A 24,931-nucleotide genomic window follows, 5' to 3' on the forward strand; every position below is an offset into this window, starting at 1 on the left:
TAGTGTTGAATAGAATAATTTTGATAACAATTTTTCTTATATTCTCTTTAAACCAATTATATTGCGGGTGAAATTAACTTGTATCATTATGCATGTATAATAGCTTGTATCATAACGCATGTATAATAAATATGCATATGTAATTGTAAGTTTTAATTCTTTATTTCATAGGGAGAGTGACATTTTAAGAAGCTCTGGAAATTATTCTGTCAATTTAGAATCACTCATAGAAGATAATCAAGTAAAGTGTTTTTATTTCACACTTTTCTCTTTATTGTTAATTTCAGTTTTCTGTTGTTCTAATTATGATTGCAATATCTTTTTTTTTTTTTTAATAATGTCATTTTTTTAATAGACAGAATGTGAATATAATTAGAATTTTTTCCCCACATTGTTCATGCTTTCATCTAATTTTCTACATGATTTTATTTTCTGTTCAAACATTTGTATTATGGTTTTATAATTTTCCGAATTTATTTCGTTTCCAAGAAATTTATTGCCTAAAAAAAGCAAAATCCATGACTGAGCTTTAATTTTATCATTGTCGTTAAAATGATTACCACCAAGCAGGAATAACAAGTGTTTTCAAACTTTAAAAAGTAAATTAATAAATAACAATAAAGAAAAACACACCGAAAAACTGCGTCGGAAAAATAAGTTTTTTCTAACCCACATGGAAGAAATGATAAAAAATTATTGTTCAAGGAGAAAATCTTGTTTAAGTAATGCTATTAATTTCTAAGTTATTTAATACATAATAAATAAGTAAATGAAAATTATAAAAGCAGCATTTAGAGAGAAAAATAAGTGAATTTCTGAAGAAATTAAAGCAACTGTAGTTTCTTTCAATATTTTACATAAAGGAGTATATTAAGACCTAATTTTATAGGAACTGTTAAAATATTGACTGTTGGACTGTATATAAATAAAAGTAGAATTACTTAAATTCAAATTTCTTAAGTTTTAATTATTGATGAGTTGTAAGTTCTAGAACTTCCAAAACTTTTTCCAGCATTTTTTTCTTAAAATTTAAGTAAAATCCATTAAAATTTGTTTAATGATAGTTTTTTATTTGGAAGCATTTAAGAATAAGAGGTAAATTAGTTTTGCAGTCATCTGCCAATTTAAGTTTGTAATCATACTTATTTAATCACCTTATTAACCTATAATAGTTATATTTTAGGAGAATCAGGAAATGACTGATGTATTTCTGCCTAAGCTTAAAGAGTTGGAGGCAAAAATAGAAGAACAGGAAAGAGAAGAAAACATGCTAAGAGAAATGAAAGTAAGTTTTTTCTTTCATTATTGACATACAGTTAAAAATAAATTTTGATGATCATGTGATTTAAATCATATGAATTTTTAAATTGACCTGATACCAACTTCATCTAAATAACCAGTTCGGGATACTTAATTATTTAGCTATCTTCTGATACCATCAACATAGCAAAAATTTGTTTTGCTTATCTATCAAATTAAGATAGTAGAAATAAAATACTCAAACTGAAAGATGAAGACAAAGTAATAATAATGCTAGCAAATTCAAAAGTAGAGAAAAGCTGTGGAAGGAATGCCACAAAGTTTTAATTTTGGTCAGATGACTTGAACAATGCTTGAACTGGCACTCTTGTTCTAGAGGGCAGCCGCAATAGATTTAGTATGCATCTTGGTGCATAAACACCCTTGTTTTGTCAGGTCGCAAGATCAAACATACTACGCCCAGCCTTTTACCAACAGAGTCTATAATGCCTGTAGCAACTTTACCACCAAAGCATTGTGCTGTAGCATCATAACTTACTTATAGTAATGTGCTGAAGTACTATCAAATTATCTTTAAGTCATTAACTAATATTTTTTCAGTTGCTTTAAGTCCATATGTGTTAGTTGTGTCCAAATGTGTAGTAATTAAGTTAAATGTTTTGTCTTTTTTTGTTTACAGAAAAATATCCAAACTAAATTAAAGGAGTTTAGTACGTATGAGAGACGACTCAATCAAAAGATAATTTCATATGAAAATAAGAAAAAAGAGCTTATAGATGAAGTATCAGAAAAGAATATTGTTATTAAAAAAGTTCAAGAAATGTGTAACTCTGTGCTTCAAAATGAACAAATCATTCATCATATTACAGCTTCTCTTATGGTAAAGTTCGTTATTATTTTACTGTTTGTGATTAAATATTCTGATTAGACTGAACTGTTGAAACTATTGATTTATGTTTTGTTTAGCTGGAATGTTTATAGAATTTTATAAAGGAGTTTCACAAAATTTAATTTGTATTAATTTTATACGCAATGATTGTTTTGTTTTCTATGTCTTGATACTTTTACTGAATTTTTTTTTTTTTTTTTTAAATATTGAATCAACTGCCTTTTTGCATTGTTTTTATTTTCCTCATTATATCTGATCTCTAACATACATTATTTTTTATCTTAATTTTTGACTTTGATTTTAAAAATATCTATCAAAGATGATCATCACAAAGCAACACCTTGTGTATATAAATAATATAATTTCCCCACAATTTAAAAAAACTTTTATCATCTAAATTCTGTTAGTATACCTCATATAATTCTGACCAACCTTGCATTAACTGACTGAATAGTTACTGATCTTTTTCCTTTTTATAATTTTATCTCAGCATAATATCTTTATTTGCATGTAGATACTGACTGAATAGTTATCGTTCTTCTTCCTTTTTATAATTTCATATTCGCCTCCGCTTAATATCTTTATTGGTATGTATTTTAAAATCAAAGATCAAAGTGATTTTGTGCATTCTTGATTCGCCAGAAATATGACTGCAACTCTTAATATACATAAAGTTTAGAAAGTATTGATATCAAACGTTGCAGACTTTATTGACTAAAATTATTTTTCTCAGTACAAACATTTTTCTTAGTCATTCATTAGTTCAATCTCAGAATAACATCTCCATTTAAAAGGTAGTAACTTTTTCTATCAATTAACAGGCAGTTGAAGTTTACCTCAACATCATTTTGCACATACTGGTAAGTTTAGATTCATGATTTATTTGAAGTTCGCCGCAATATACAAAGAGGAAGAGTATTAGAGGATCCGAATAAATAAAGAGATTTATGATGAATGTAAGGAACCATATTTTCTGCCTGTCAATGAGAACAGATATACTGACTACCTTCAGATCAGACAAGTTTTTGCTTAATAAGCAAGTTTCACTCACATTCTTGTTGACATGGAAGTGTCAGCGGTTGGTGAGACATCTCCCTACCTGCCAAATCTCCTGTTTTTTAATGAAAACTCGTTTATTTTACGACTATCTCCTGTTTACCTGTATGTTCTCAAATTTCTCTGTATTTGTTGAAGTAATGCAACAAAAAAAATATTTTTGGCAATAAACTATCTGCTGATGGCAAAAATACTTCTCTTTTTCCTCAACAGATAATGGTATTGCCAGTACTACAGTATGTTGAGTGTTAATAGTTTAAGTAATTTTAAATAATGGTTTAAAGAAATCTTCTTTAGATTAAGATTCATATGAATATTTTTTACTTCGCTAAATGTAAGTGCTTATATTATTTCCAATTTTGAATTTCTCATTTTTACTTGCATGATTATTCTTAATGTATCAAAACTTTACTTGTAGCCTAAAAAATGTTGCAAGTAAAATCTCCGTCTTGAAAGTCTTGCGGCCTTGCGGAATTTTGTTTTTAATGTAAATTTTTCTTCTTTTTGTTTTGTACTTACAACTGTAAGCTTCATGCTATACTTTGAGGTGCAAGAGGAGCTTTAAGTCGTTTAAAAAAAAAAAAAAAAGAAGTAAAATCTCCATTATTTTATTTCTCAAATGTCGGCAGGTATGCATCTCTCTTATAGGACTTTCAGTGTTAACTTCTATCCAATCTCCAGTAAACTATTCTACCTGAATCGCCACTTTTACTTTGTAATAAGCCTTCAGTTAATAGTAGAATTTGGAGTGCAATACTTTTTTTAAAACTGTTAAAATAATCACATGTTGCATGGATAACACTCTCTCGTTATGACAGGACGGCAAATGTTCGTCTGCTAACATAGTTCTTTCTTAGATAATATTCGCAAGACTTCAAAATATTTTTAATGATGAATGTGATACAATGAAGAATGCAAGATGCAACTTTTAGTAGGTTTAACATAGCCATGGGTGCAAGATAAAAAAGACATGCACTATAACATAAAAAAACAAAGTTAGAGGAACAGCAATAGCAGTATGACATACTGCTATTGCTTGCAACTTATCTTGATTAATTTAAAGTCAGTACCAGCATAATCTGACAATTATATCTAAACATAAAATAAATATAAATTCAAAGCTATGATGGAGTATGACGTTGCACCCGACAACTCCTTCTGGTGGCAAAGCATGGGTTCTCCAAAAAAAAGCATAGATTAAGAAAAGTTAGATAACAATAGTTTATCAATTGAGATGCTTAATTTTAATATATTTTCTCATATAGAATATCAAATGTTTTTTTTTTACATTATCACTAGGAAACAAACGCCATAAATGGTAATTAGTTAATAAAAATCTTTGGGAAATATTACAATTGCTCATAAATGCTTGAAATTAAAGCATTATAGTTAAAAAAAATAGTTAGAATAATGGCATTCAAAAATAGATTATAAAATTGGAAGAATAAGTTACCAATTACCTGTTTTAAGTTACGAGACAGTATCAATTTCAGTGGCAAAATTTTAATAATAGATATTAAGCAACTGAATAAACATAATGCGTTTTTATTCACAACAGGATAAATTATTCTAGTACATTTTGTAACTCCTTTGATGTCACCTTTATATTTTCTGAGGAGAAACATGGAAAATTACGTTTTCTCATTTTGTGTTTTATAATAATTCTTGTAAGGCGTATTTGATTACTATTGTTTAATTTTTGCAATCAGATGAGATGAAAATCACCTCCAAATAAAAAGAAAATATTATGGAAAACAGTGAATGTATTGAAATAAGTTTAAAAAAAAAGAATGCTTGTTACATTCAAAACACTTTATTTTAAAAGTGAGAAGTTGATGCTGCATCACCGTAACGTCACAGACTGAAATCAGAAGTTGGGAATGGCACAAGTCACTTCAAAGAAGTGAGCTAGCCAGGGGTCTGGTTAGAAGAAATTTGGGTCCGTTAATGGACCCTTCGCAAAATATCTTTTCATAAATATGGACCCTTCACAAAATAATTTATCTTTTAATCCAACCCTTCACAGATTTGTTTATCTTCATTATTGTTTTGTTAATCGAATAAACCCTTCCAGGGGAGGAGGGAAGAAAGACGGTATAGATAACTTAGTTTCCTTAAGTTTAAATATTTCTACTTTTACAAACATTGTGTTCACATTCTTGAAATTATTAAAAATGTGAGTGATTTTGTTTCCATTATTCGTCCAAAATGAATATTCTGTGTTGAGCAGCATTGGCTAGTTACCAAATATTTGTATGTTGCATCTCTGATTTAGTAGCAGCAATTGTTGAGCAGAATCTTGTATCTATTTACAATTTAAAAACTTCTTGAAAAGTTTTTTAGCAATTTTTGAAATAACAGGAACCTATTAGCACAAATTCACAAAAACAGGACCCTGGTTGAAGGAATGTGACTTAAGGCTTATTTTACATTCACAAATTATGAATAGTTTTTTCACAATTTTACAAAAACAGGACCTTTTACAAAATGTCTGGACATACCCCTGTTAACCCTGCTATTCACTCTTTAGCCCTAAAATAAATGTAAGCATTTGGTTTGTAACATCATTGGATCATCCCATTTGATCTTGACAATCAACAGAATGTTGCAAAACTTGGGTATTTTTTTCTTTTTAAAGCTAATAATAAACAAATATTTATTTACCGAAAACTGAATTTAACCCTCATCAGAGGTCTACTATTTGCGTTTTATATTCTTTTAGGACTTTTCTGCTACAATGGAGCAAAAGTTGAAATGTTACCTAAAAGCACGATTGACTGAGAAAAAGCTTGTAGTTATGCAAAAGTTGTTGGAAGAGAAAGAAAAAGAACAAAAAGAAGTTGAGGTATATTTTTAATATGTGGGTGATTCTTCAAAAATTTGACATTTTCTAATCGGAAATTCTTGAAAACAACTAGTTGCTTGTAAAAGTTATGGCAAAACAATAAAATTCAGTGATTTCACCTATTATCAGAACTGACTGAAACACCACTTGAAATCATACAAAATGTCATGTTTGGTGCAGGCATAAGGATTTTGACACCTTTGAGTTACCTCAATCAAAAAATAATTAGCATTTAAATTAAAATTAATGCAACATAACCAGAAAGACTTTAAACTTTCATTTTTTAGCATTTAGGATATGCATTCCATGAGCTACTATTTCTTAAAAACTTAGGAAAATAATTGGGTATTTTTGTTTTTTTAAAAATTGTTTTAAATTAAAAAAAGTTTGCATTTTATAGTTGAAAGACCACAATTATTGGTATTTAAAGTTTAATTTTCAATTATTTTTGTTATTGTGTTTTAGTTTAAATGTAAATATCTTTTTTATACATGTATGCAAATTTAAAAGCATTAAAACCAGAAAAACACCAAGCCCTAATTTTTTTTGAAGTGTGATTTTAATTTAAAGTTGCTAAAGAACAAGAAAATTAAAGACTATACGAAAAATTCAGAACTTATTTTTCTAATTTTGAAAGTAATTGTTGCGATTATTATTATTTTTTAAACCCACTGGCGGTTTAGCAAAAGGGCAAGACTAGGAAAATGTTTTTCCGTGATACACTATTTCCCTATCTAATAACATAGAATCCGGTTTTGCTATGCGGTGAAGACTGCAAGTTAAAATTTGACTTTTTACGTGCAGAACTGTCAGTGGGTTAAATGATTTAATTTTGAAAGAATCAGTAAAAAAATAAACCAAATTTAATATTAAAATTGAAATCTTTACTTCATTTTCCTTGAAAGAGCATTATTTTTAGCTTTTTTTAAACTATAAATTGTTGCAATACAGTATCTATATTACAAAAATATGTAAAGCTTTTGAAACCTATGCAAACGGTTTCAAATAGATATAATTCTTTATTTATCTGAATATATTTTTTTTGTAAACCTTTATTTTTTCCTTACAGAAGAATTTATTTCATTACTCAAAAATTGAATACAGTTTCTTTTTTTGGCCACTTTTATGAATTCTGGTTATTTATCTTTATTATATAAATAAATACCTTGAAGTTTCAATTTTAAAAAATAAAATTAATCTATAAAATAACAATTAAGTGTTCCATTTTGATTTTTAACAAAAGTAGGGAATTTTTTGTTATTGTTTAATGTAGAAAATTAAGAAAAGATACATGCTTGGCATCTTTTTTATGTAACGTCACGCTCTTTAAAAACTAATTAGATACTAAAATGCTTTTGTACAGCAGTTTAAAGTATTTGATAGTTCTGTTGTTAAATTACTATACGTAAATATAAACTACAACAATTGAGCTAAATCTTTGTTTGCCTGTGTTAATTGGACTTACACACACTAAAAAAAAAAAAATTAAAACATTTATTAAATTGATTTTTTTAAATATATATATATATATATATATTGAGTGTTTATTATGTATGATATTTAAAAATTAATTATTATTTGCTATAAAGAAAGATCTAGAGGAAGTGAAAGAAAATTCTAATCAGATGATGCAAAAAGGTTATTATTTGATGGTTGAGCTCATTAAGCTAGTGCCAAAAGAAAATTCAACTGAGGTAATGAATTGTATAACATTATATTCTCATACATACATTAAAAAAATTCCAAAATTAAATGTTACTATTTTCAATATATTACTATGTGTTACATGTCAAAGTATTGCTTTCTTATATAATTATTTATTATCATGTCAAAAAACTAGACTTCTTATTAAATTTTTAATATCTTTCAAATTAATATTATTTCAAAATGTTAATTTTTTCTCAATAAAAATGATATACTCATTGACTTATTAATCTGGAAAACAAGATTTGATTTAAATTATATTTAACCTTTTGAAAACCATTAGTTTTTAATGTGCAATGTATTTCTTGTTAAAAAATTTAAAAGAATGTTATTTTAGCTAATAATTAAGTAATAAAATTAAAATCGATCTTATATTTTACATTCATTTACGTATTTTAACTGTAATGCCAAGAGTTTCTTTTGGAAATACAAGTATCTTTAAATGCTATCAAGTTCAAAGTATAACTCAGTCTATCTAGACTTCTAGCTTATAAACTTTAGCGATGATTCTTATATAAAAAAGAATTCTAGATACTATTGATACAGTTTGTATTTTAACTATTTTAGGATCCTGATTTTGATGTGAATTCAAATGCAAGTATACGTCAAAAATTTGAACAGATTATTCCTGCTTTAAAGGTACTTTTCATTGTTATGAAGTTGCTCGATTTGCTTAGTATTTTAATATGGTATTCAAACCATTTGTTATAAAGATCATATGTTGATGGACTAAAGAAAACAAAATGTTTACTTTTGTTCTCATTTGACCACTAGTTTGATACAATTTTGTTAAAATATATGCAATTTTAAGAAAAGCAACCTAAATTTACAATTAAACTTATAATTTAAAAAAAAAAAACTAAAATTAATCATTATTATTATTTTTTTATTTTTACTAAATTAATATCTATTTTAAGTAGATGAACATAATTTGATATTCAAGGGTGTTTTGTATGCATTGAGTTCAGCCCATTATCTTTCATAGTATCAATTTATTTCTCAAAGAGTAATAAATTGTAGTACACAATTTCTTCTTTATGTGTACTATGAATTTTTTTCTTTGTTTTTCTTTTTGTCTATTCAAAGTCACCAGACAAAGTTTGTAGCTTCCTTTAATTTTTTGTGAATATTTTTGCTTGTTAAGTATTAAATTAATTTTTAGCAATGAATATCGTGTGTGTTATACTTTGAGTTTGTCTTAGAGTAACATGACTTACATTAATCTTCGTTAGAGTCTCTATTCAATCCAGTCTGTTCTATAATATTTTGGGAAGGCCAACTAGCAAATATTTTATAATTTCTACACATTTAAGTTCTAGGCTGTAAAATTACAGAATGCTTTTAATTTTCATTATTTTTATCAACCTACTTTTTATGACATTTAGTTTTGGTAATTAAAAGAGGAGACTTAAAATATAGAACATATACAATTTATTTAACATATTTACTAGACATAATTGAACAAGATGAAAGAATGGAATCATCCGACTTATTCTGATATGTAATGTATAACAGTGTAGGTGTACAGCTTTAATAGCACCATCAATTATCAATATCTTAAATACCTTTTTTTTAAAATTGAAATTTATACAATATAAATTTTTAATGGCGTGTTATACATATACATATATTAAAAACACATAATCATACCTTTTAAATTTCGTTAATTTTCATTTAAATTTAGATGTCGGATAAGCTGGATGATTAATTGGTAGTTGTACATTATTGGAAGGTAACACAGTCTCTTCAGAGCCAGCTCCTGAATAAAATCTTCAGGTGTTTGAATAAACTCTTAATTTTTATTTTGTTTATCTTTTCGAATTGAAAACCCATTTCTGACATATAATTTACCATTTTTAGAACATTTTGTGTAGGACCAACTTGAACAATTTTACTTTTAGTCTAGGGTTTCTTTGATATTTTTTTAAAAATCTAATATGTGAATTTAAATTAGTAAAGGTTTTAAACTAGAGTTACTCTTAAAATTTTTATTTTGAGTATTTTGTCTATTCCATATAACCTTCAAAAGTTTCTTTAATTGCTAATTTTAGTTTTAATTGTTTGGGAGCATTGATCTTGATTTTCTACAAGCAGTGTAGAAGAGTTTCAGTTTCACTTCAGCTTCAAATATTCATTTCTAGAAATGAAGTTCCTTTATTCCATTTTTAAAATTCAATTTGGTAAACAGGTTTTACCTCTGATACCATTTTATGTCTTTTAGTTGTGGTGATTTAAGGAAGAGACTTTGGACTGAGAATTCATACAATTAGATATATTTGCAAGACATAACGGAATGAGATGAACGAATGCAATCATCCTAATCATTTTAATGTAATGTTCAACTGTGTAGGCGTGCAGCCTTAACAGCATCATCTGTTATCAATATCTTACTCTACTGAGGATAAGTTCTGGCTTTTCTGCAAAAGGGCCAAAATTGGCTCTCGTGCTTCAAAGGAAAAAAGAGAGAAAGGAAAAAAAAAAAAAAAAACAATCTCTTTTACAGAATTTGGGAAAATTCATTCAATCTCATGGTCTACATGTAAAAGGGAATTGTACTTACATTGTTAATATTTCATGCTTATCAGCACTCATTTTTTTTAACAATTTAAATTAATTAGTTTCTTTTGATATTTTCAAAGGGAATAAAATTTTCATGAATAGTGAGATACCTTTTTTTTTGCAGTTTGAATAAAATAATTTTTCAGAAGTGTATATAAAGTTTCTTGATAAATAAAATTATGTTGAAAGTAGCAGAGTTTTATGCAGTTTAATCTCTCGGTAAATTACGGCTCACAATAAATGAGTGTGTATATATTATTACATTTTATTTTTTAATGTTTTGTTTTTTTAATAAATGCTTATTTCTAGGAAATGTTCAAACCCTATTTGATAAACAATGTATTAGATCTCCAAAGAGAAATTTATAAAATACAGACACAATTGGACAATTCTGAAGATACTACTGCAGTATGTGCTTTTTTTATTTATTTAATTAAAGATAAAACTACAATATTAGATTATATATTATACATAAACTGCATTTTTTAAAATTATTTTTTCTGTAATTTTTTTTATTGCATTTGTTTGAATATCATCATAGTTGGCAGGGTATGACAGTTTGGTGGCCATTGTAATCCACTAGTGATTACATGTTTGAATAGTTCACTACGATGAGAGTCTAATTCAGGGCGGAAGAATAAAATATGTTCAATATTTTTGTCACAGCTGCAGAGTGGAGATTCTACGTGCTTGAATCTATGTAGGTATTCTTTACAACGAGCGTGTCCGGATAAGATTTGTGTAAATTTAAATTTGGGAATGAATTTCACCTCTTCACTAGTGTGGTAGTGCTTCTCGGTCCTCTGTGACCTTTCTACTCGTAACAAGGTATATCTACATTGGGTACCTGGACATATGGGTATTCTTGGAAATGAGCTGGCTGACAAAGCAACATGGGCTGGCCCCAGTGCAATTTTCTGGAGCCCTGAACCAGCTTTGGGAATCTCACCCTCATCATTCAGGGCATCTATTTTCAAGCTCTATGGCAAAATTGCTCACAAGCAATGGAGCAACTCGGATGGTCCAAGACAGGCTAAAGAGCTGAATCGTGACTGTCCTAATGTGCATCAAGAAGAGCTTCTTATTTGAAACAGGAATAGTTTGAGGAAGATCATTGGCCTTCTCACTGGACACTGCACCCTCAGGAGATACCTATACATAATGGATGTTGTATCTGATCCTTTTTGTCGAGGTTGTCATCTTGAAAAGGAGGCATATACTTAGATTGTGAGGTCTATTTTGCTGAAAGATTTGAGCATTTAGAGCAACATTTGATTGAGGCCTGGGAACTGGAAGTGTTTCCTGTCAGGTGTTTGCTGAACTTTATTTCAGCTATAAAGCTTTCTTGTTAATCGTGATTTAGAGTTTTGGTTACAAGAGACCTCTAGTCAATGTGTTTTGCTCTTTGGAGCTTCCTAACCTCTAAGTCAAAGTCTAACAATCACCATCAACCACAGGGCAACTAAGTATAACAAACAGACAAATTTAAAAATTGTCTGCCCCCCCCTCTAAAATGCACTCTGTGCATTTTATTACTGAAATTTTTTAATAAATATGGAATTGTTATGAATGCCGTATATTTTCGAATATAGGCCCTAGAATTTTTAAAAAAAATTTCAAAAGCTGAAATGAGGGGGTTAGTTTATAATCAGATCCACTAACTTTGGCAAATTTGAGGAAGACATCGCCAACAAAAATGCTTCTCCTTTCGTCGAGAATTAGCGATAATCAGTAAATATCGCAAAACGTACTTCGAAAACCTAAAAATACGTAACATAAAAATACAACACATTATACAGAGGTGATTGTGCTCCTGAAAAAATCCAAATTTTCAGATTTTTCCCTAATCACGCTCCAGAAGTTTCAAGAAATCATTGATCACATTTATGTATAAAAATTCTTGTATATTTTATTTAAAAATATTAGAACTAGAATTTATACTTGACATCTTTAATTTGTAAATATTTTTTCTGGTAGTATAAATGTGATTGGAGATAAAAGTAAACTTATACATAATTATTCATTTTCTGTATATAATTTATTTAGAATTTAATGTTCTGAAAATATCAATTATTTAAATTTATGAAGACATTAATTTTTTGAAATGTGTCATTAATGATTTTACTCAAGAAATTTTTAGGAATTTTGGGTTGGACTCACAATCAGCTCTGATTATAGTAAAAAAGGGAATGTAACAATTGAAGAAGAAACACATAAAAAGAAAATTTTTTAAGGAATACTCTTATTTTTTTATCTTCTTGGTTACCTATATTTAGTCAAATGAGAATACCTTAAAAAAAAGAACACGCTGAAATCCAACAAATTTTGTATCGGAATAAGATTCTTTGTAAAGTTCAGCAAATTCCTGTTCAGTCATTGGATTTTCTGCATTTTCTTTTTGTCGATGCCTTTAATTTTACTTGTTTCTTCATAGACTAAATGATTTTCATTCTCATATATATTGTTACTAAAGCAACTTTTTATGAAAGATCTAATTACAAGATCAGAAGGATCATGTTTCTTTTATCCATGGTGCAACTGTTACTATATCTCCTGTTACTACAAGAGAGGGGTTAGATTTTTATTTCCAAGTGTAGTGTGCCTAATTTTTCTATGTAGGCTTACATGTGAGTTTTGAATTTTGGGGGAATTTCCAAAGAAAAGGCGCACTCTTTGACTTATACACAGATCGGTTTATATTTGTATTAAACATTATTTTATAATATTCTAAAATTTTTTTAAATTAATTTTTTAAAAATATTTCTTCAATTTAAAAATGAACCTTGTAATGTTTACCATACTTTTAGAAATGCATCGAAAGAAATTTCTTTTATTATTAACCCTTTCCTTATGGCACTGAGAATGTGAAGCATGTCATTCCAGCCAATTCGTCCAGCCATAAAAAAAGGTTAATACGAATAGTTTTTTAAATCTTTAAAACTTTCGAATAATCTTAAAAAGTGAATGAAAAATTGGCCATATGTTTAAAAATGTCGCTGCTGTTAAAAAGATTATGACTAGCCCCAATTTTGTCCTACATAATTTTTCGCATAAACTAACTAAATAGAAAAGTTATTTACCAAAAAGGTTATTCACAAATCATAACAAGCTAGAAGATAAGTAATACAAAAACACTAATGATTTAAATAATAGCAATGTTATGTTACAGTAAAATTTTTATGTAAATTGAGTATTTAAAAACACTTAAATATTCAAACTTCACCAAAATTTTATTTGGTTTTTTTTGTTACACTTTAGATTAGTTGGGGCTAAATGTAGGTAATTTTCTTATTGCTTTTTTTAATTTTGCTTTTAGGCTTTTAACGAATTTAATGAAAGAACACAGCAAGTGTTAGGAATTGAAAAAAAAGTTGAAGCATTTCAAATGCAAGTAAAAGAAATAGAAAAAGACATGGCCAGAAAGAAAGAAAATTGGTTACCTGATTTACAAAAACACATTACTAATGTGAATAACAAATTCAGTAGATACTATGCAGAACTTGGCTGCGCTGGAGAAGTTTGTCTCGACACTTGTAATAATTCGGTAATACATTATTTCATATATTATTTTGTATCTAGTATGGTATTATTCTTATTTAACTTTTCTTAGAACTCTTGACTTTGTTCTATTTTATTTAGACATAAGAAGTTAAAAAATATCTATTATTCATTTTCTTTTTGGCTTTTATGTTAGTTTTGCTGGCTGTTGAATATGATCACATAGCTGTCATGTGTGACAATTTGAATATAATCACATGACTGTCATGCATGCCAATTTGAATATGATCACATGGCTGTCATGCTTGTAACATTTAACTTTCTTCTAATGAACTATTTTTTTAATGTCTCCAGTTTTATTGCCATTTACGTTTCTAAAATTAAATGTTAATGCCGTACAGTATTCAACTGTCATAGTCCTCCTCAATCATGTGATCAAATGTAATACAGTAGGGAACCGATTATCCGGAACGATTGGGACCATCGTTATTCCAGATAACTGATTTTTCCGGTTTTCTGAATCGCTAATCAGAAAACTCGAAAAAAACGGCGAAATCGCCGTTTTTTTATTGCTAAACCCAACTAAAAAAATAAATAAATAAATATTTGAAAATAATCTTAAACAGAAGAAAAAATGATGAAGTAATACACTAATAATTATTTCCAAATTGATGGTAAGGTAAACATCTTTCAAAAAAGAATGAAAAATCCTAAAATCTTATGAGGAAAAATTTTTTTTTAAAAATGGCTGAAAATTTATCGAATTTCGTTCCGGTTTTTTGATTCCCGGATAACGGGTTCTGTACTGTTCTACCACAAAAACAAATTTAAATATAGCGCATTCTGCATTCTTTACTAATCTGTTAATTTTTATCTCCCTCCCTGATGGGTGGTCTTCACATTATCCTCACTCTCATCTTGTAACATCCACCATGTTAAAGGGAGCAACCACAAATGATTTGTAGTGAACAAAATTATAAGGTGGATTACATTTCATTGATTGAATCAGTAGGATTAAAAAGTTCTTTGCGCGTAGCCTAAGGCAGTAATCTACATACTTATCCATTCTTAGTTTTGAGGATCAAAATTTAAACAGAAAATAACAACTGTCTGTACTCATTTTATTACAGAGTTTATCATCTGAGTCAAAGAATTCGAAGTTTTGTTAAATTTTATAAGAAAAAAATGTAGTTTTGCCATCTACATATAACAGTTTATGTTACAAAATACACAGTATTTCTTCAGTTCATTTTCAATTAGATTGAATATTCTGTATAAAGTGTGTCTCTTTCAATTTTCTTTTTATAAATACTTATATTGCTGTAAAACACCACTATTTAAGATGAATAATTAACCTTGTTATTAATTTTTTTTTATTAATTATAAGGTTATCTTTATTTTAAATATTGTGTTTCTTTTTTAACATTTTGACAGGATGACTTTCTAAATTATGGACTTCAAATAAATGTGAAGTATAGAGACAGCGAACCTTTTGCAGAATTGTCTAAAGCGCATCACAGCGGTGGAGAGTGTAGTGTGGCTGCAATAATATTTATTCTTTCCCTTCAAGATCTCATGCAAATTCCCTTTAGATGTATTGATGAAATTAATCAGGTATTGTTTGCAATATCCCTTTTATATATATTTTTTTAATGGAAACCCTTTGCAGTAGATGAAAACTGTGGAATGCTAGACTAAAGTGCGTCCTGCAGTGGACTGTGGTATTAGGCTTCATTAAACCTTTTTTTTGTGGAATGCTAGACTTTGCGCAAATCATTGGGCTATTTTATACATGTTTTTGGTTCATCGTCAGAAATATTTTCCAGACCGTCGCTAATAACCCATTGTGCAGCTCTGGAACGACGTGAATGAAGCACTGCTGCTACTGTTGCACAAAAGTGACTTAAAATAGATATACTTTCAGAGGTTAAATAATTAATTTCATATAGTTTAAACTTTTGATGTAGTTAACTTTGTTCTATAAAAATGCTAGAATCACAAAAAGATTTAAAAATATTTATTGTGAATTAAGATTAAAATTCATTTTCATTATGTTCATCTCAAAACCTGAAGAAAAAAAGTATTACTGCTGATATAAAGCAGCTGTTTAGAAAGTTAGAAACACAAATCAAGCAAAAAAGAACAATTTGTAAAGATATGTATGTTAGCAAAATGACATGATCAGGGGACACACTGTTTGCTAACACAAAAGAGCCTTTCTGTTGTCAGTGGTAATACCAAAGAGTGACTATGCCCCAAGGCCCCATAATGGATAAACTAAATAAGAAAAAGGAATCGAAAATTAATATCAAATCTTTAGAAAATTCTTCAGAAATATTTATAGTGCTTTAATTAAAAATTTTTTGCATATACCCAAGTTATCAGTAAGTAGGGTCTTAAAGGTTGAACATTTATTTTGTTAATAGGAGAGAAAGTGACTGACATTAGATGTAAATTAAAGTTAACCCTGTAACAGTTCTATTTACAGTACAGATAACCATGGCAGGGGCGTACGCAAGGGGGGGGGGTTTAAACCCCCCTTGAGCTCAGACAAAGTGAATTTACAAAATAATACAGACAAAAATAAAAATTTTAGTGGAAATTATGCGGGTTATTATTTTTTAAGACTATATATTTTTATTTGGCTATATATACTATATATTTCTCACGGTATTTCTCAGAATACTGATAAAACATTTACTATAATAGGGTTGTCTTTTTGAAACCAAATTCACGTGATACTGTTACGGGTGAGCCCCGATCACTGGTTCCTTTCTGTCCTGCCAGTCGCGATAGTTTTCGAGACTGGCTGGCATTCGCGAGGTCTGGAATCCTAGACGTTCTGTCGTCTTTGAGACAATTCGAGAATTTTGTAGATGCGGTAATAAAATTATATGAAAGGGGGAACGGAGTACAGTGGAGTTAGTTAGTCAGACTAAGAGTTATCTCTGCCGCTTGTCTTTCGGAGCTTGTTTCTAAATCTGTTTTGTTTTGGAGACACTGTGCTCGCTGAAGTTATTCATTCCAGCTCGAAACTTTGAGATCGTAGCTTAGCGGATATTTCTGTGCCAATATATATCTATAAATTTTTGCTGTTCTTGGATCTTTAGGATGTCAAGATGCAAGAATTTAACAATTTTTAATTACTTTGAGAAAAAATCACGACCTGAAATTAGTGAGGTGACAGCATCTAGTATCAATGTAAGTTTTTCTGTTGAACAGAAATGTGATACTTCTGTTGAAGAAAACGTTTCTAGCGTAACAGAATCTGATGAATGTGAAAGCGGCCCTCAAAGTGTTACTTCCCACCCATATGACATTGGACTTTTTTCAGAAGTTAATACATGCGAGGATAAAAAACTGGATATACTTAAAAATGTTTGGGAACCCAATCCAGCATTTGTTTTTCCTGAGAAAGGAAAAAGAAAATTGAAATTTCTAAACAAATTGCTTTATTGCTGGAAATGGCTTGCATATTCAGAGGTTAAGGGTGGTGCTTTTTGCAAATTTTGTGTACTTTTCGCCCCAAGTGGTGCCGGTTCTGTAAAGCAACCTTTAGGTCAATTGTGCAATGTAAAATTTGACAACTGGAAAAATGCTGTAGAGCGATTTTCTGAACACGAGAAATGTCTTTATCACAAAAAATCGATCAAAACTGCTGGGACATTAAACAATATTTTGCTTGGAAAGATGAAACCTGTGGATGAACAAGTTGACAGGGCAGCAAGCAGAAGAAAATTAGAAAATAGAAAAAACATTACTCCAATCATTGAAACCATTCTATTTTGTGGAAATCAAGGTCTCGCTCTAAGAGGACATAAGGATTCGGGAATAATTGCTGAACAACCAGGTGAAGAGAACGACGGAAATTTTCGGGCATTGCTTCGTTTCCGGAGTAAGAACGATTCGACTCTTAAGAACATTTTCGAGTCAATCAGAAAAAATGCTCAGTATACCAGCCCTCGATTTCAGAACGAAGTTATTGAGGTTTGCAATATTTTAATCCTGCAAAAACTAGTCAGCAAGATTAATGATGCAACTTGCTTTTCCATTCTTGCAGATGAAACAACTGATATTGCAGGTATAGAGCAATTATCGTTATGCGTTCGATATCTCGATAAAGAAAATTTTAACATCACCGAACAGTTTTTGCAATTCATTCCGGTGCATGACTTAACCGGAAAAGCAATAGCAACAACAATATTAGACCAATTACAGTCTATGAAAGTTGATATAAAAAAGTTACGTAGACAGGGGTACGATGGTGCTGCATCAATGAGTGGAAAAATTAATGGTGTGCAAGCCCACGTAAGAAGTATTGTCCCATCAGCACTCTATGTACATTGCTCTGCTCATAGCCTCAATTTGGCTGTATCAAATGCATGCGAAATAACTGGCATTAGAAATTGCTTAGGGACAACTAAAACATTATACGACTTTTTAAATACGCCAAAAAGACAGTATGTCCTATCTTCAGCAATAGAGGAGATGGAAACCAGTTCTAAGAGGGAGAAAATTAAACAGCTATGTGCAACCCTTTGGATGGAAAGATACGACTCAGTAACCGCTGTGGTGGAACTTTTCGAGCCTATCGTCGAAACACTACAAAAAATATCAGAATGGAAGGATAAGGAATCAGCTACCCAGGCTAATTCTTTACTGTGCACAGTATCTAATTGCCAGTTTGTAATATCTCTTTTGTGCATTTACAAAGTTTTCACCATAACAATCCATCTCTGTAGATACCTACAAAAAACAAGCATAAATTTGACAGAGGCAGTGAGTCTTGCAGAAGATGTCATTAAAGATCTAAAATTAATGTGTGAAAATGCCACTGAAACATTCTCTGAAATATTCAGCTCTTCTCTTATGCTAACAAGCATTGGATCTTCCACTTCCATGCAAATCCCTAGAATAACGGGAAGACAGAAAAATCGCGATAAATTTCCTTCATCGATACCGGAAACATATTTCAGAGTTAGTGTTTTTATTCCATTTATAGAAAATTTTATAACCCAATTAGACTTAAGATTTGTATCGCATCGTGATATTTTGAAAGGATTTCAGGGTCTTCTACCTGCCGATCCTTTCATATGCCAACCTTCAAACATAAAGGCTTTTGAAACCTTAGTGGAATTTTACGCTCAAGATTTGGATACCTGTAAAGAAAGTCTTAAGTCTGAACTAAAACTCTGGTATAAAAGATTAAAAAGGATTAGTGAAGACGGAGGTAGTGCTCCAAAAACTGCGGCGGGTGCTCTTGGAATGTGCAATAAAGATATAACACCAAACATTTTCAAACTCCTAGAAATATTGGTCGTTCTACCTGTTTCAACGAGTGCAAACGAAAGATCCTTTTCGACTTTGCGCCGTTTGAAGACTTATTTACGCAACTCAACGGGAAATAATAGAATGAATGGATTAGCGCTCTTAAGCATTCATAGAAAATTTACCCCAGCTGTAGAATACATTTTAAACGAACTTGCAAAAAAACCCCGTCGTTTGGATATTACTGTATAAATCAATAAATTTTCAGCGTGTTTGCATACTGGTTTAATTCCCTATTTGTTGGTAAGTTATTTTTTGGTTAAATTCATAGGTTTTCTATGGAATATTCAGGGTATCCGCGCACCTGGAAAGTCATGAAAAATCATGGAAAGTCATGAATTTCAGTATTGAACAAAATTTGTCATGAAATGTCATGATTTTTGCTATTTTTTTAAAAAAAATCATGGAAAGTCATGGATTTAGGTCTCCCAGTGTTGCAAGTGCTGCGCCAATTGCGCCGATCCGTGCCAATTGTGAAAACCTGCGCCTACACGCTCCAAATTGAAGTAGTAGGCTTAAATTGCGCCACTCTGTGCCGAAAGGGATATTTCCCCCTGGGTATCGCCAAGTCACAATTTTGCGGCAACCCAGCTACTGCCGTGTGGGGGGTTGCTCTGGATTCAGTGGGAAGGATTCTTGCACTCTCATGTGCAACTCTGCTTCATTTTGCAAGATATTCTAAATTTCAGATTTCATTTTTCACTCTCTCAATTGGAACCGAGACTTCCCACGAATTTTCGGGGACCAGTTAAACATCGCCAAATTTTAATAGCAAAAGAAAATTTTACTTCTCTTGTTAATTTCATCGTTATTGAAGTGCTATCGTTTTCGTCAATGGCAAGCTAATGGCCTTCTTGCTCTATTCTATTTATAGAATAGTACCCATGATCTTGGAATTAACTTGGGGACCATTCACTAAGTACATGTTTTCATGTTGATCCTCAGAGCAGTCAAGAATCACAAAGGTTCAAAACCTCAAAATTTCCATCTCCCTTTTATTCATTTAATTAATAAAGATAGAATTAATTGAGTTTCTTAAACGTAAATTTTTATCTGAGGGACCATCCACTAATTGCAAATTGTTTGCAAACATTTTTTTATACATTATTACTTTTCTTTCACTAAAATTTTTTTTTACTTATTGCATTTTATTATTGTGTTATTATATTACTTTCAAAATTTTCGGTGCTCTTATTTTGTTTTAGGAAAAAACTTAATAATATTTAGAGGCAAGATTTTAAATAAGTATGAAGAGAGGGGCTTTCAGAATTTTTAAAGCAGCAAATAAATCTCCTGTTTTTCAGATTTGTCATTCAAAAATACTTTAATTCATCTCATAAAGACTTGATTTAAAACAATTGATATAAAAATTTTAAATTATTATAGATTTGTTAAATATTATGAGTGTAGGGACAATATAATAATTTACTTCTGACAAAAATTTTTTAGCTTCAATACTCATTGTATGTGCATTTTAAAATTATTTAATTTTTTTAATTATTTCATTAATGGAATACTGTACTAGGTAATCAATTTTAATTAAAAAAATTTAGGGTCCATTCACTAATTAACATTAGTAATATAAATTTATTAAAGTTTGCTTAATTCTTTACATATTTTTATAAATTCGGTATGATCAATATTAATCTTGTTAATGTTTTGTTGAATATACGACTATAAATAACATTTATTTAAATTTTAAGAAAAATATACTCAATAACCTTTAATAGTTAAATTAATTAGAGTTTTAAATTATCTTTTACACAATTAAATAAAGTAATTATTAATTTAAAAAATAGTATGAGCCACTCAATATTGAATTTATATTGCTTTTGCCAAAAGCTCATTTTTAAGAAATGTTTCGGCTAAATTAGATAAATTTTTAGGTCTTTTCCAAACTGAGACACCATTGATTCACTTGCTGTATGATGAAATGGTGTCTCTAGTTTAAACATTGTTAGGGCGTTTTTTAAAGAGTTCTGCTTTTCTTAGTTTGACAGGAAAGCACTTAAAATCTTTGTATGTTGAAAATGCAGAAATTTGGCAAAATTCAAATTTAATAGATGTTGCACTAGATACCACAAATGCGATGACATCCTTATCTTCTTCTTCTTCTTCTTCAAAAAAAAAAATTCTATGTCCTAATAATTCTATTTCTCTTATCTGAGGCTAAGTCGAGGATTGCAGAATATTTAACAGTATTGGAAGATGCCAAAAAGAAACTTAATTTGTTTATGCAAGGACCTTCAAAAAAGTGTAAAAAATAAGATATGTTATTAATGAACAAAAAACTCTTGTTATTAAATTCTTGTTTTAATTTTTTTTTAAAAAATATGCTTCAAATTTTGTTTTGCTGCTCTAACATTGTTTTTTTTTTTTTTTTTTTTTTTTTGCTCCAATTAATCTAATTTTATCCTGTTCCAAATATCTGAATTCCTAACAAAATCACCACTCAGGCATATTTTATTAGAATATAAAGTTATTTTATCATGTTCTTTAAAAATTATGGTGTTCTTTCAAAAAATGAGGGAAAAAAACATCATTTCTAGAGGGAATTATCTTTTAAACTCTTCTGTGATTTAAGAATTTTTATTATTTATTTTTTTAAAAACTTTATTAATTTAAAATTCTAGTTGAAGCAAACCAGTCATTGGCGAATTTTTTTTATTCCGAAATGAGAACAGAAAAATCAGGAGTATTTCTTTCCTTTCAGATGAGCAAGAAAAGTTTCTTTAGAATATAATTCTACAGAAAAAAAAATTATTTGCTTTTGTATTTTTTTCAGCTTTTTTATTGTTTCAACTCTTTCTTTACTCTGTTTTTTAAATTTAAAATCTAAATATGAAGATGCAGAGTATAGCAGTTTTGGTTATACCTATAATTTCAATTAATGTTATTATAATGCATTTTTTAGTTTATTGTTGCATTTTTGTCCGAGAAAATAGTAACTTTGTTAAGTCATGAAAAACTCTTGGAAATAGTCATGGAAAATCATGAAAAGTCATGAATTTGAAAATCTAAAATGTAGCAGATACACTGAATATTCACATTTATACAGTTATTATTTAGGTAGCTGTTACAGTATGAGTAGTTTTTTCTGGCTTGATTTATTCCTACTTTTTAATAAAAATAAAATATTTTACCTCTTATTATAAAAAAAATTATATTCTTAAACTTGAAAAATAAAAACAAAATTTAACTAAATTATGTTGTCTAAATAAAAAGCCAAAATTGTCTAGCTGTCTAAATTAGGGAAATAATAGTGCTTTATAACACACTCGAATTTCTTTTAGTAATTTCTGAAAATTATGAACCTCCCCCTTGAAAAAATTCTGCGTACGGCACTGAACCATGGCAATCTATCTCAATGAAACTTGTTACAGAACGCCATCTGGTGACATTATAGTCAGTTCATCTTCAGCCGCTAACTGCAAGATAGTCTTTGTCGCTAAGAATGATAAATGTTTCATTGTATAATTTTTTTTCCTTTTTAAGATGCTGTATATTTCTTTTTGTGACTTTTTTATGTGCTCTATTTTGCGTGTGTTAAGTAACCAAGAGCTAGTTAGAATCATAATTTCTAGCACAAAGATTAAGCTCAAAATTTTAGCAATTTGGGGAATGATTCGGAAAAAAATAGGATAAAACAAATTATTGAAATTCAAATTAGAGCTTTATAAGATTAATTTTCAATTAGTAAGTAATTGATTTTTATATTGAACTGTTTTTTTTTATTGTTAAATGTTAATGAATATACTTTTTAATAAGATTATTATGCTTTCTAGGGCATGGATGATGTTAATGAACGAATAATTTATGATTTGATAGCTCTGAATATTAAAAATGAATTTTGTCCACAATATTTCCTTTTAACTCCAAAGGTAATTGACTTTGTTCAATGTGAATTGTTTAATTTAATTACTAATAAGATTACTTAAAATATATTTATTGTAAATAAAACACTTTTCCTAATCTGACAATGAATATTCATAGATTTATTTATTTGAAAATAAGTTGTACAATTTATGCAAACATTAGTCAGAACAAATATGATAACAACAATGTAATGGATATATAACTATTTTTTTAAATAAAAAGTTTTTTTAATTGAAAAAAAAATAGAATATGCTTCATAAGTTATTTTATTATGTATCCTTTTTGGTAAACAATATTTCTCCACCTATTTTCTTGTTCAGGAAGAGAAAAATACTAAGGTTAAGATTTTATCTCATAATTTCTAATAAAAATATTCTTAGATTTTATGATAAAATGAATATGTAATAATTAATGTTTACAGTTTTTTTGTTGCAAAAATTCATGAAAGGAAAGATAATGATAGAAATATTTACCATTCTTTTCAAACCATGAAGCTTTAAACTACAATTCACTAATCTGTGTTGCACTAAAAATCACACTTTATTGTGGCTGTGCTTTCTAAGCTCATGTCATTTTGTTGTCACAATATCATGCTGTAATAATAATAATAATAAAAAGAAAAACGATTTAAACATTATTTTAAATTAAATCAATTATTTTTATTGTAAGCATAATTGTATAGTACTGTATGAAATATTGCATTGTTTGTTAAATTATTGTAAATATTTTAGCACTTTAGTAATATGGTGATTCCAAAAAGCAATATGTGTATCACTTTTAGCAATTACCCAATTATTGATTCTTTTCCAAAAAGCAATTTGTGTGAATTTTAACAAGTATCCTATTGGACATAATATATCCTCAGTGGTAGAGGTATCATGGGTCAGAACTCCTTTGTTCTCGGGCTAACAATAGGAGGTTTTCCTCACCATACAGTAAATGCAGGTAAGTTCCATCAAGAATTTCTCCATGAAGGCTAGTTTGCCCTCATGCTTGATCCAGAAGTACTCTTGTATTCTAGGTTGTGTTCAAAATTAAAAGACCTTTGAATTGAACATTGATAGCTGTAAACTCAGAAATGAGTCAGCTGTTCAATGCTGCTTATAAAATTACCCTATTGATTTGATTTTTTTCATGTTGATTTACATATTTTTTTCTCTATGTTATTTACTATTAAGATTTCCATTGCTTTATATCAATCTACTATAAATTTATTTTCAATCAAGTCATATATTCAAGTGGTCTTGTAAGGGAAGGCTTTCAGTGTTCTGACCATGTGCGATTTTGGATAAATAAAAACGAAGTATATTGCAGACACCGCAACATTTATTATATACAATTACTTACAAGTTAATATAAAATATATACATCCATTAATATTTTTTACATCCCAATCTATAGAACGTCAAGATAGTAATATATTATTGAGTTGTCTTAGCAACACGTTTTTTTATTTTTAATAAAACTAAATTTAAATGCTTGTTATTTTATTTCTCTTGCGCACCACAGTCTTATTATTTCTTTCCTTGAAATAGGTACAGTTAGAATTCAACTGCTATATTAATTAAAATGTTTAAATTAATGCTTATTTAAAATTCTGTTGTCTTTTTTTAGTTATTGCAGGATTTGGAAATAATGGAATATAAAGACATAAAGGTACATATCATATTCAACTCAAGCTTTTTAGAAATGGACCTAGATGTTAGGAAACACATTGATCGACTGAAGTATCTATCTGACAATGAATCCAATGACTATATGTCATCTGAAAACTAAAGCCAGTATCTGATTACCAATCTGACTTCTGAAACTTTTATCTTTTTTAATTTGTTTTAGTCATATTTTAAATTGAACACTTAATGCTTTCCCCACTGAATGAATTTCCCCTTTGTTTAAGCTAGCCATCGTGCAGTTTT

The 24,931-nt window shown here is 29.0% G+C and overlaps 1 protein-coding gene across 2 annotated transcripts in view; it reads left to right on the forward strand.

Moving 5' to 3' along the window:
• LOC107447103 (structural maintenance of chromosomes protein 5) overlaps window positions 1-24,931 on the forward strand; it is a 51,345-nt gene extending 26,414 nt beyond the window's left edge. For both annotated transcript variants that reach the window (XM_016061921.4, XM_071179146.2), the window contains exons 15-25: window positions 172-241; window positions 1,184-1,285; window positions 1,940-2,140; window positions 5,928-6,050; window positions 7,640-7,744; window positions 8,322-8,393; window positions 10,623-10,721; window positions 13,630-13,857; window positions 15,246-15,425; window positions 22,925-23,020; window positions 24,630-24,931. In XM_016061921.4, coding sequence (XP_015917407.1) covers window positions 172-241; window positions 1,184-1,285; window positions 1,940-2,140; window positions 5,928-6,050; window positions 7,640-7,744; window positions 8,322-8,393; window positions 10,623-10,721; window positions 13,630-13,857; window positions 15,246-15,425; window positions 22,925-23,020; window positions 24,630-24,791 — 1,438 coding nt within the window. In that variant the 3' untranslated portion in view covers window positions 24,792-24,931. The remainder of the gene's footprint in view (window positions 1-171; window positions 242-1,183; window positions 1,286-1,939; window positions 2,141-5,927; window positions 6,051-7,639; window positions 7,745-8,321; window positions 8,394-10,622; window positions 10,722-13,629; window positions 13,858-15,245; window positions 15,426-22,924; window positions 23,021-24,629) is intronic.

This window comes from Parasteatoda tepidariorum, chromosome 3 (genome assembly GCF_982258835.1).
Source record: "Parasteatoda tepidariorum strain Cologne lab strain chromosome 3, Ptep-v5.0, whole genome shotgun sequence".
Lineage (NCBI taxonomy): Eukaryota > Metazoa > Arthropoda > Arachnida > Araneae > Theridiidae > Parasteatoda > Parasteatoda tepidariorum.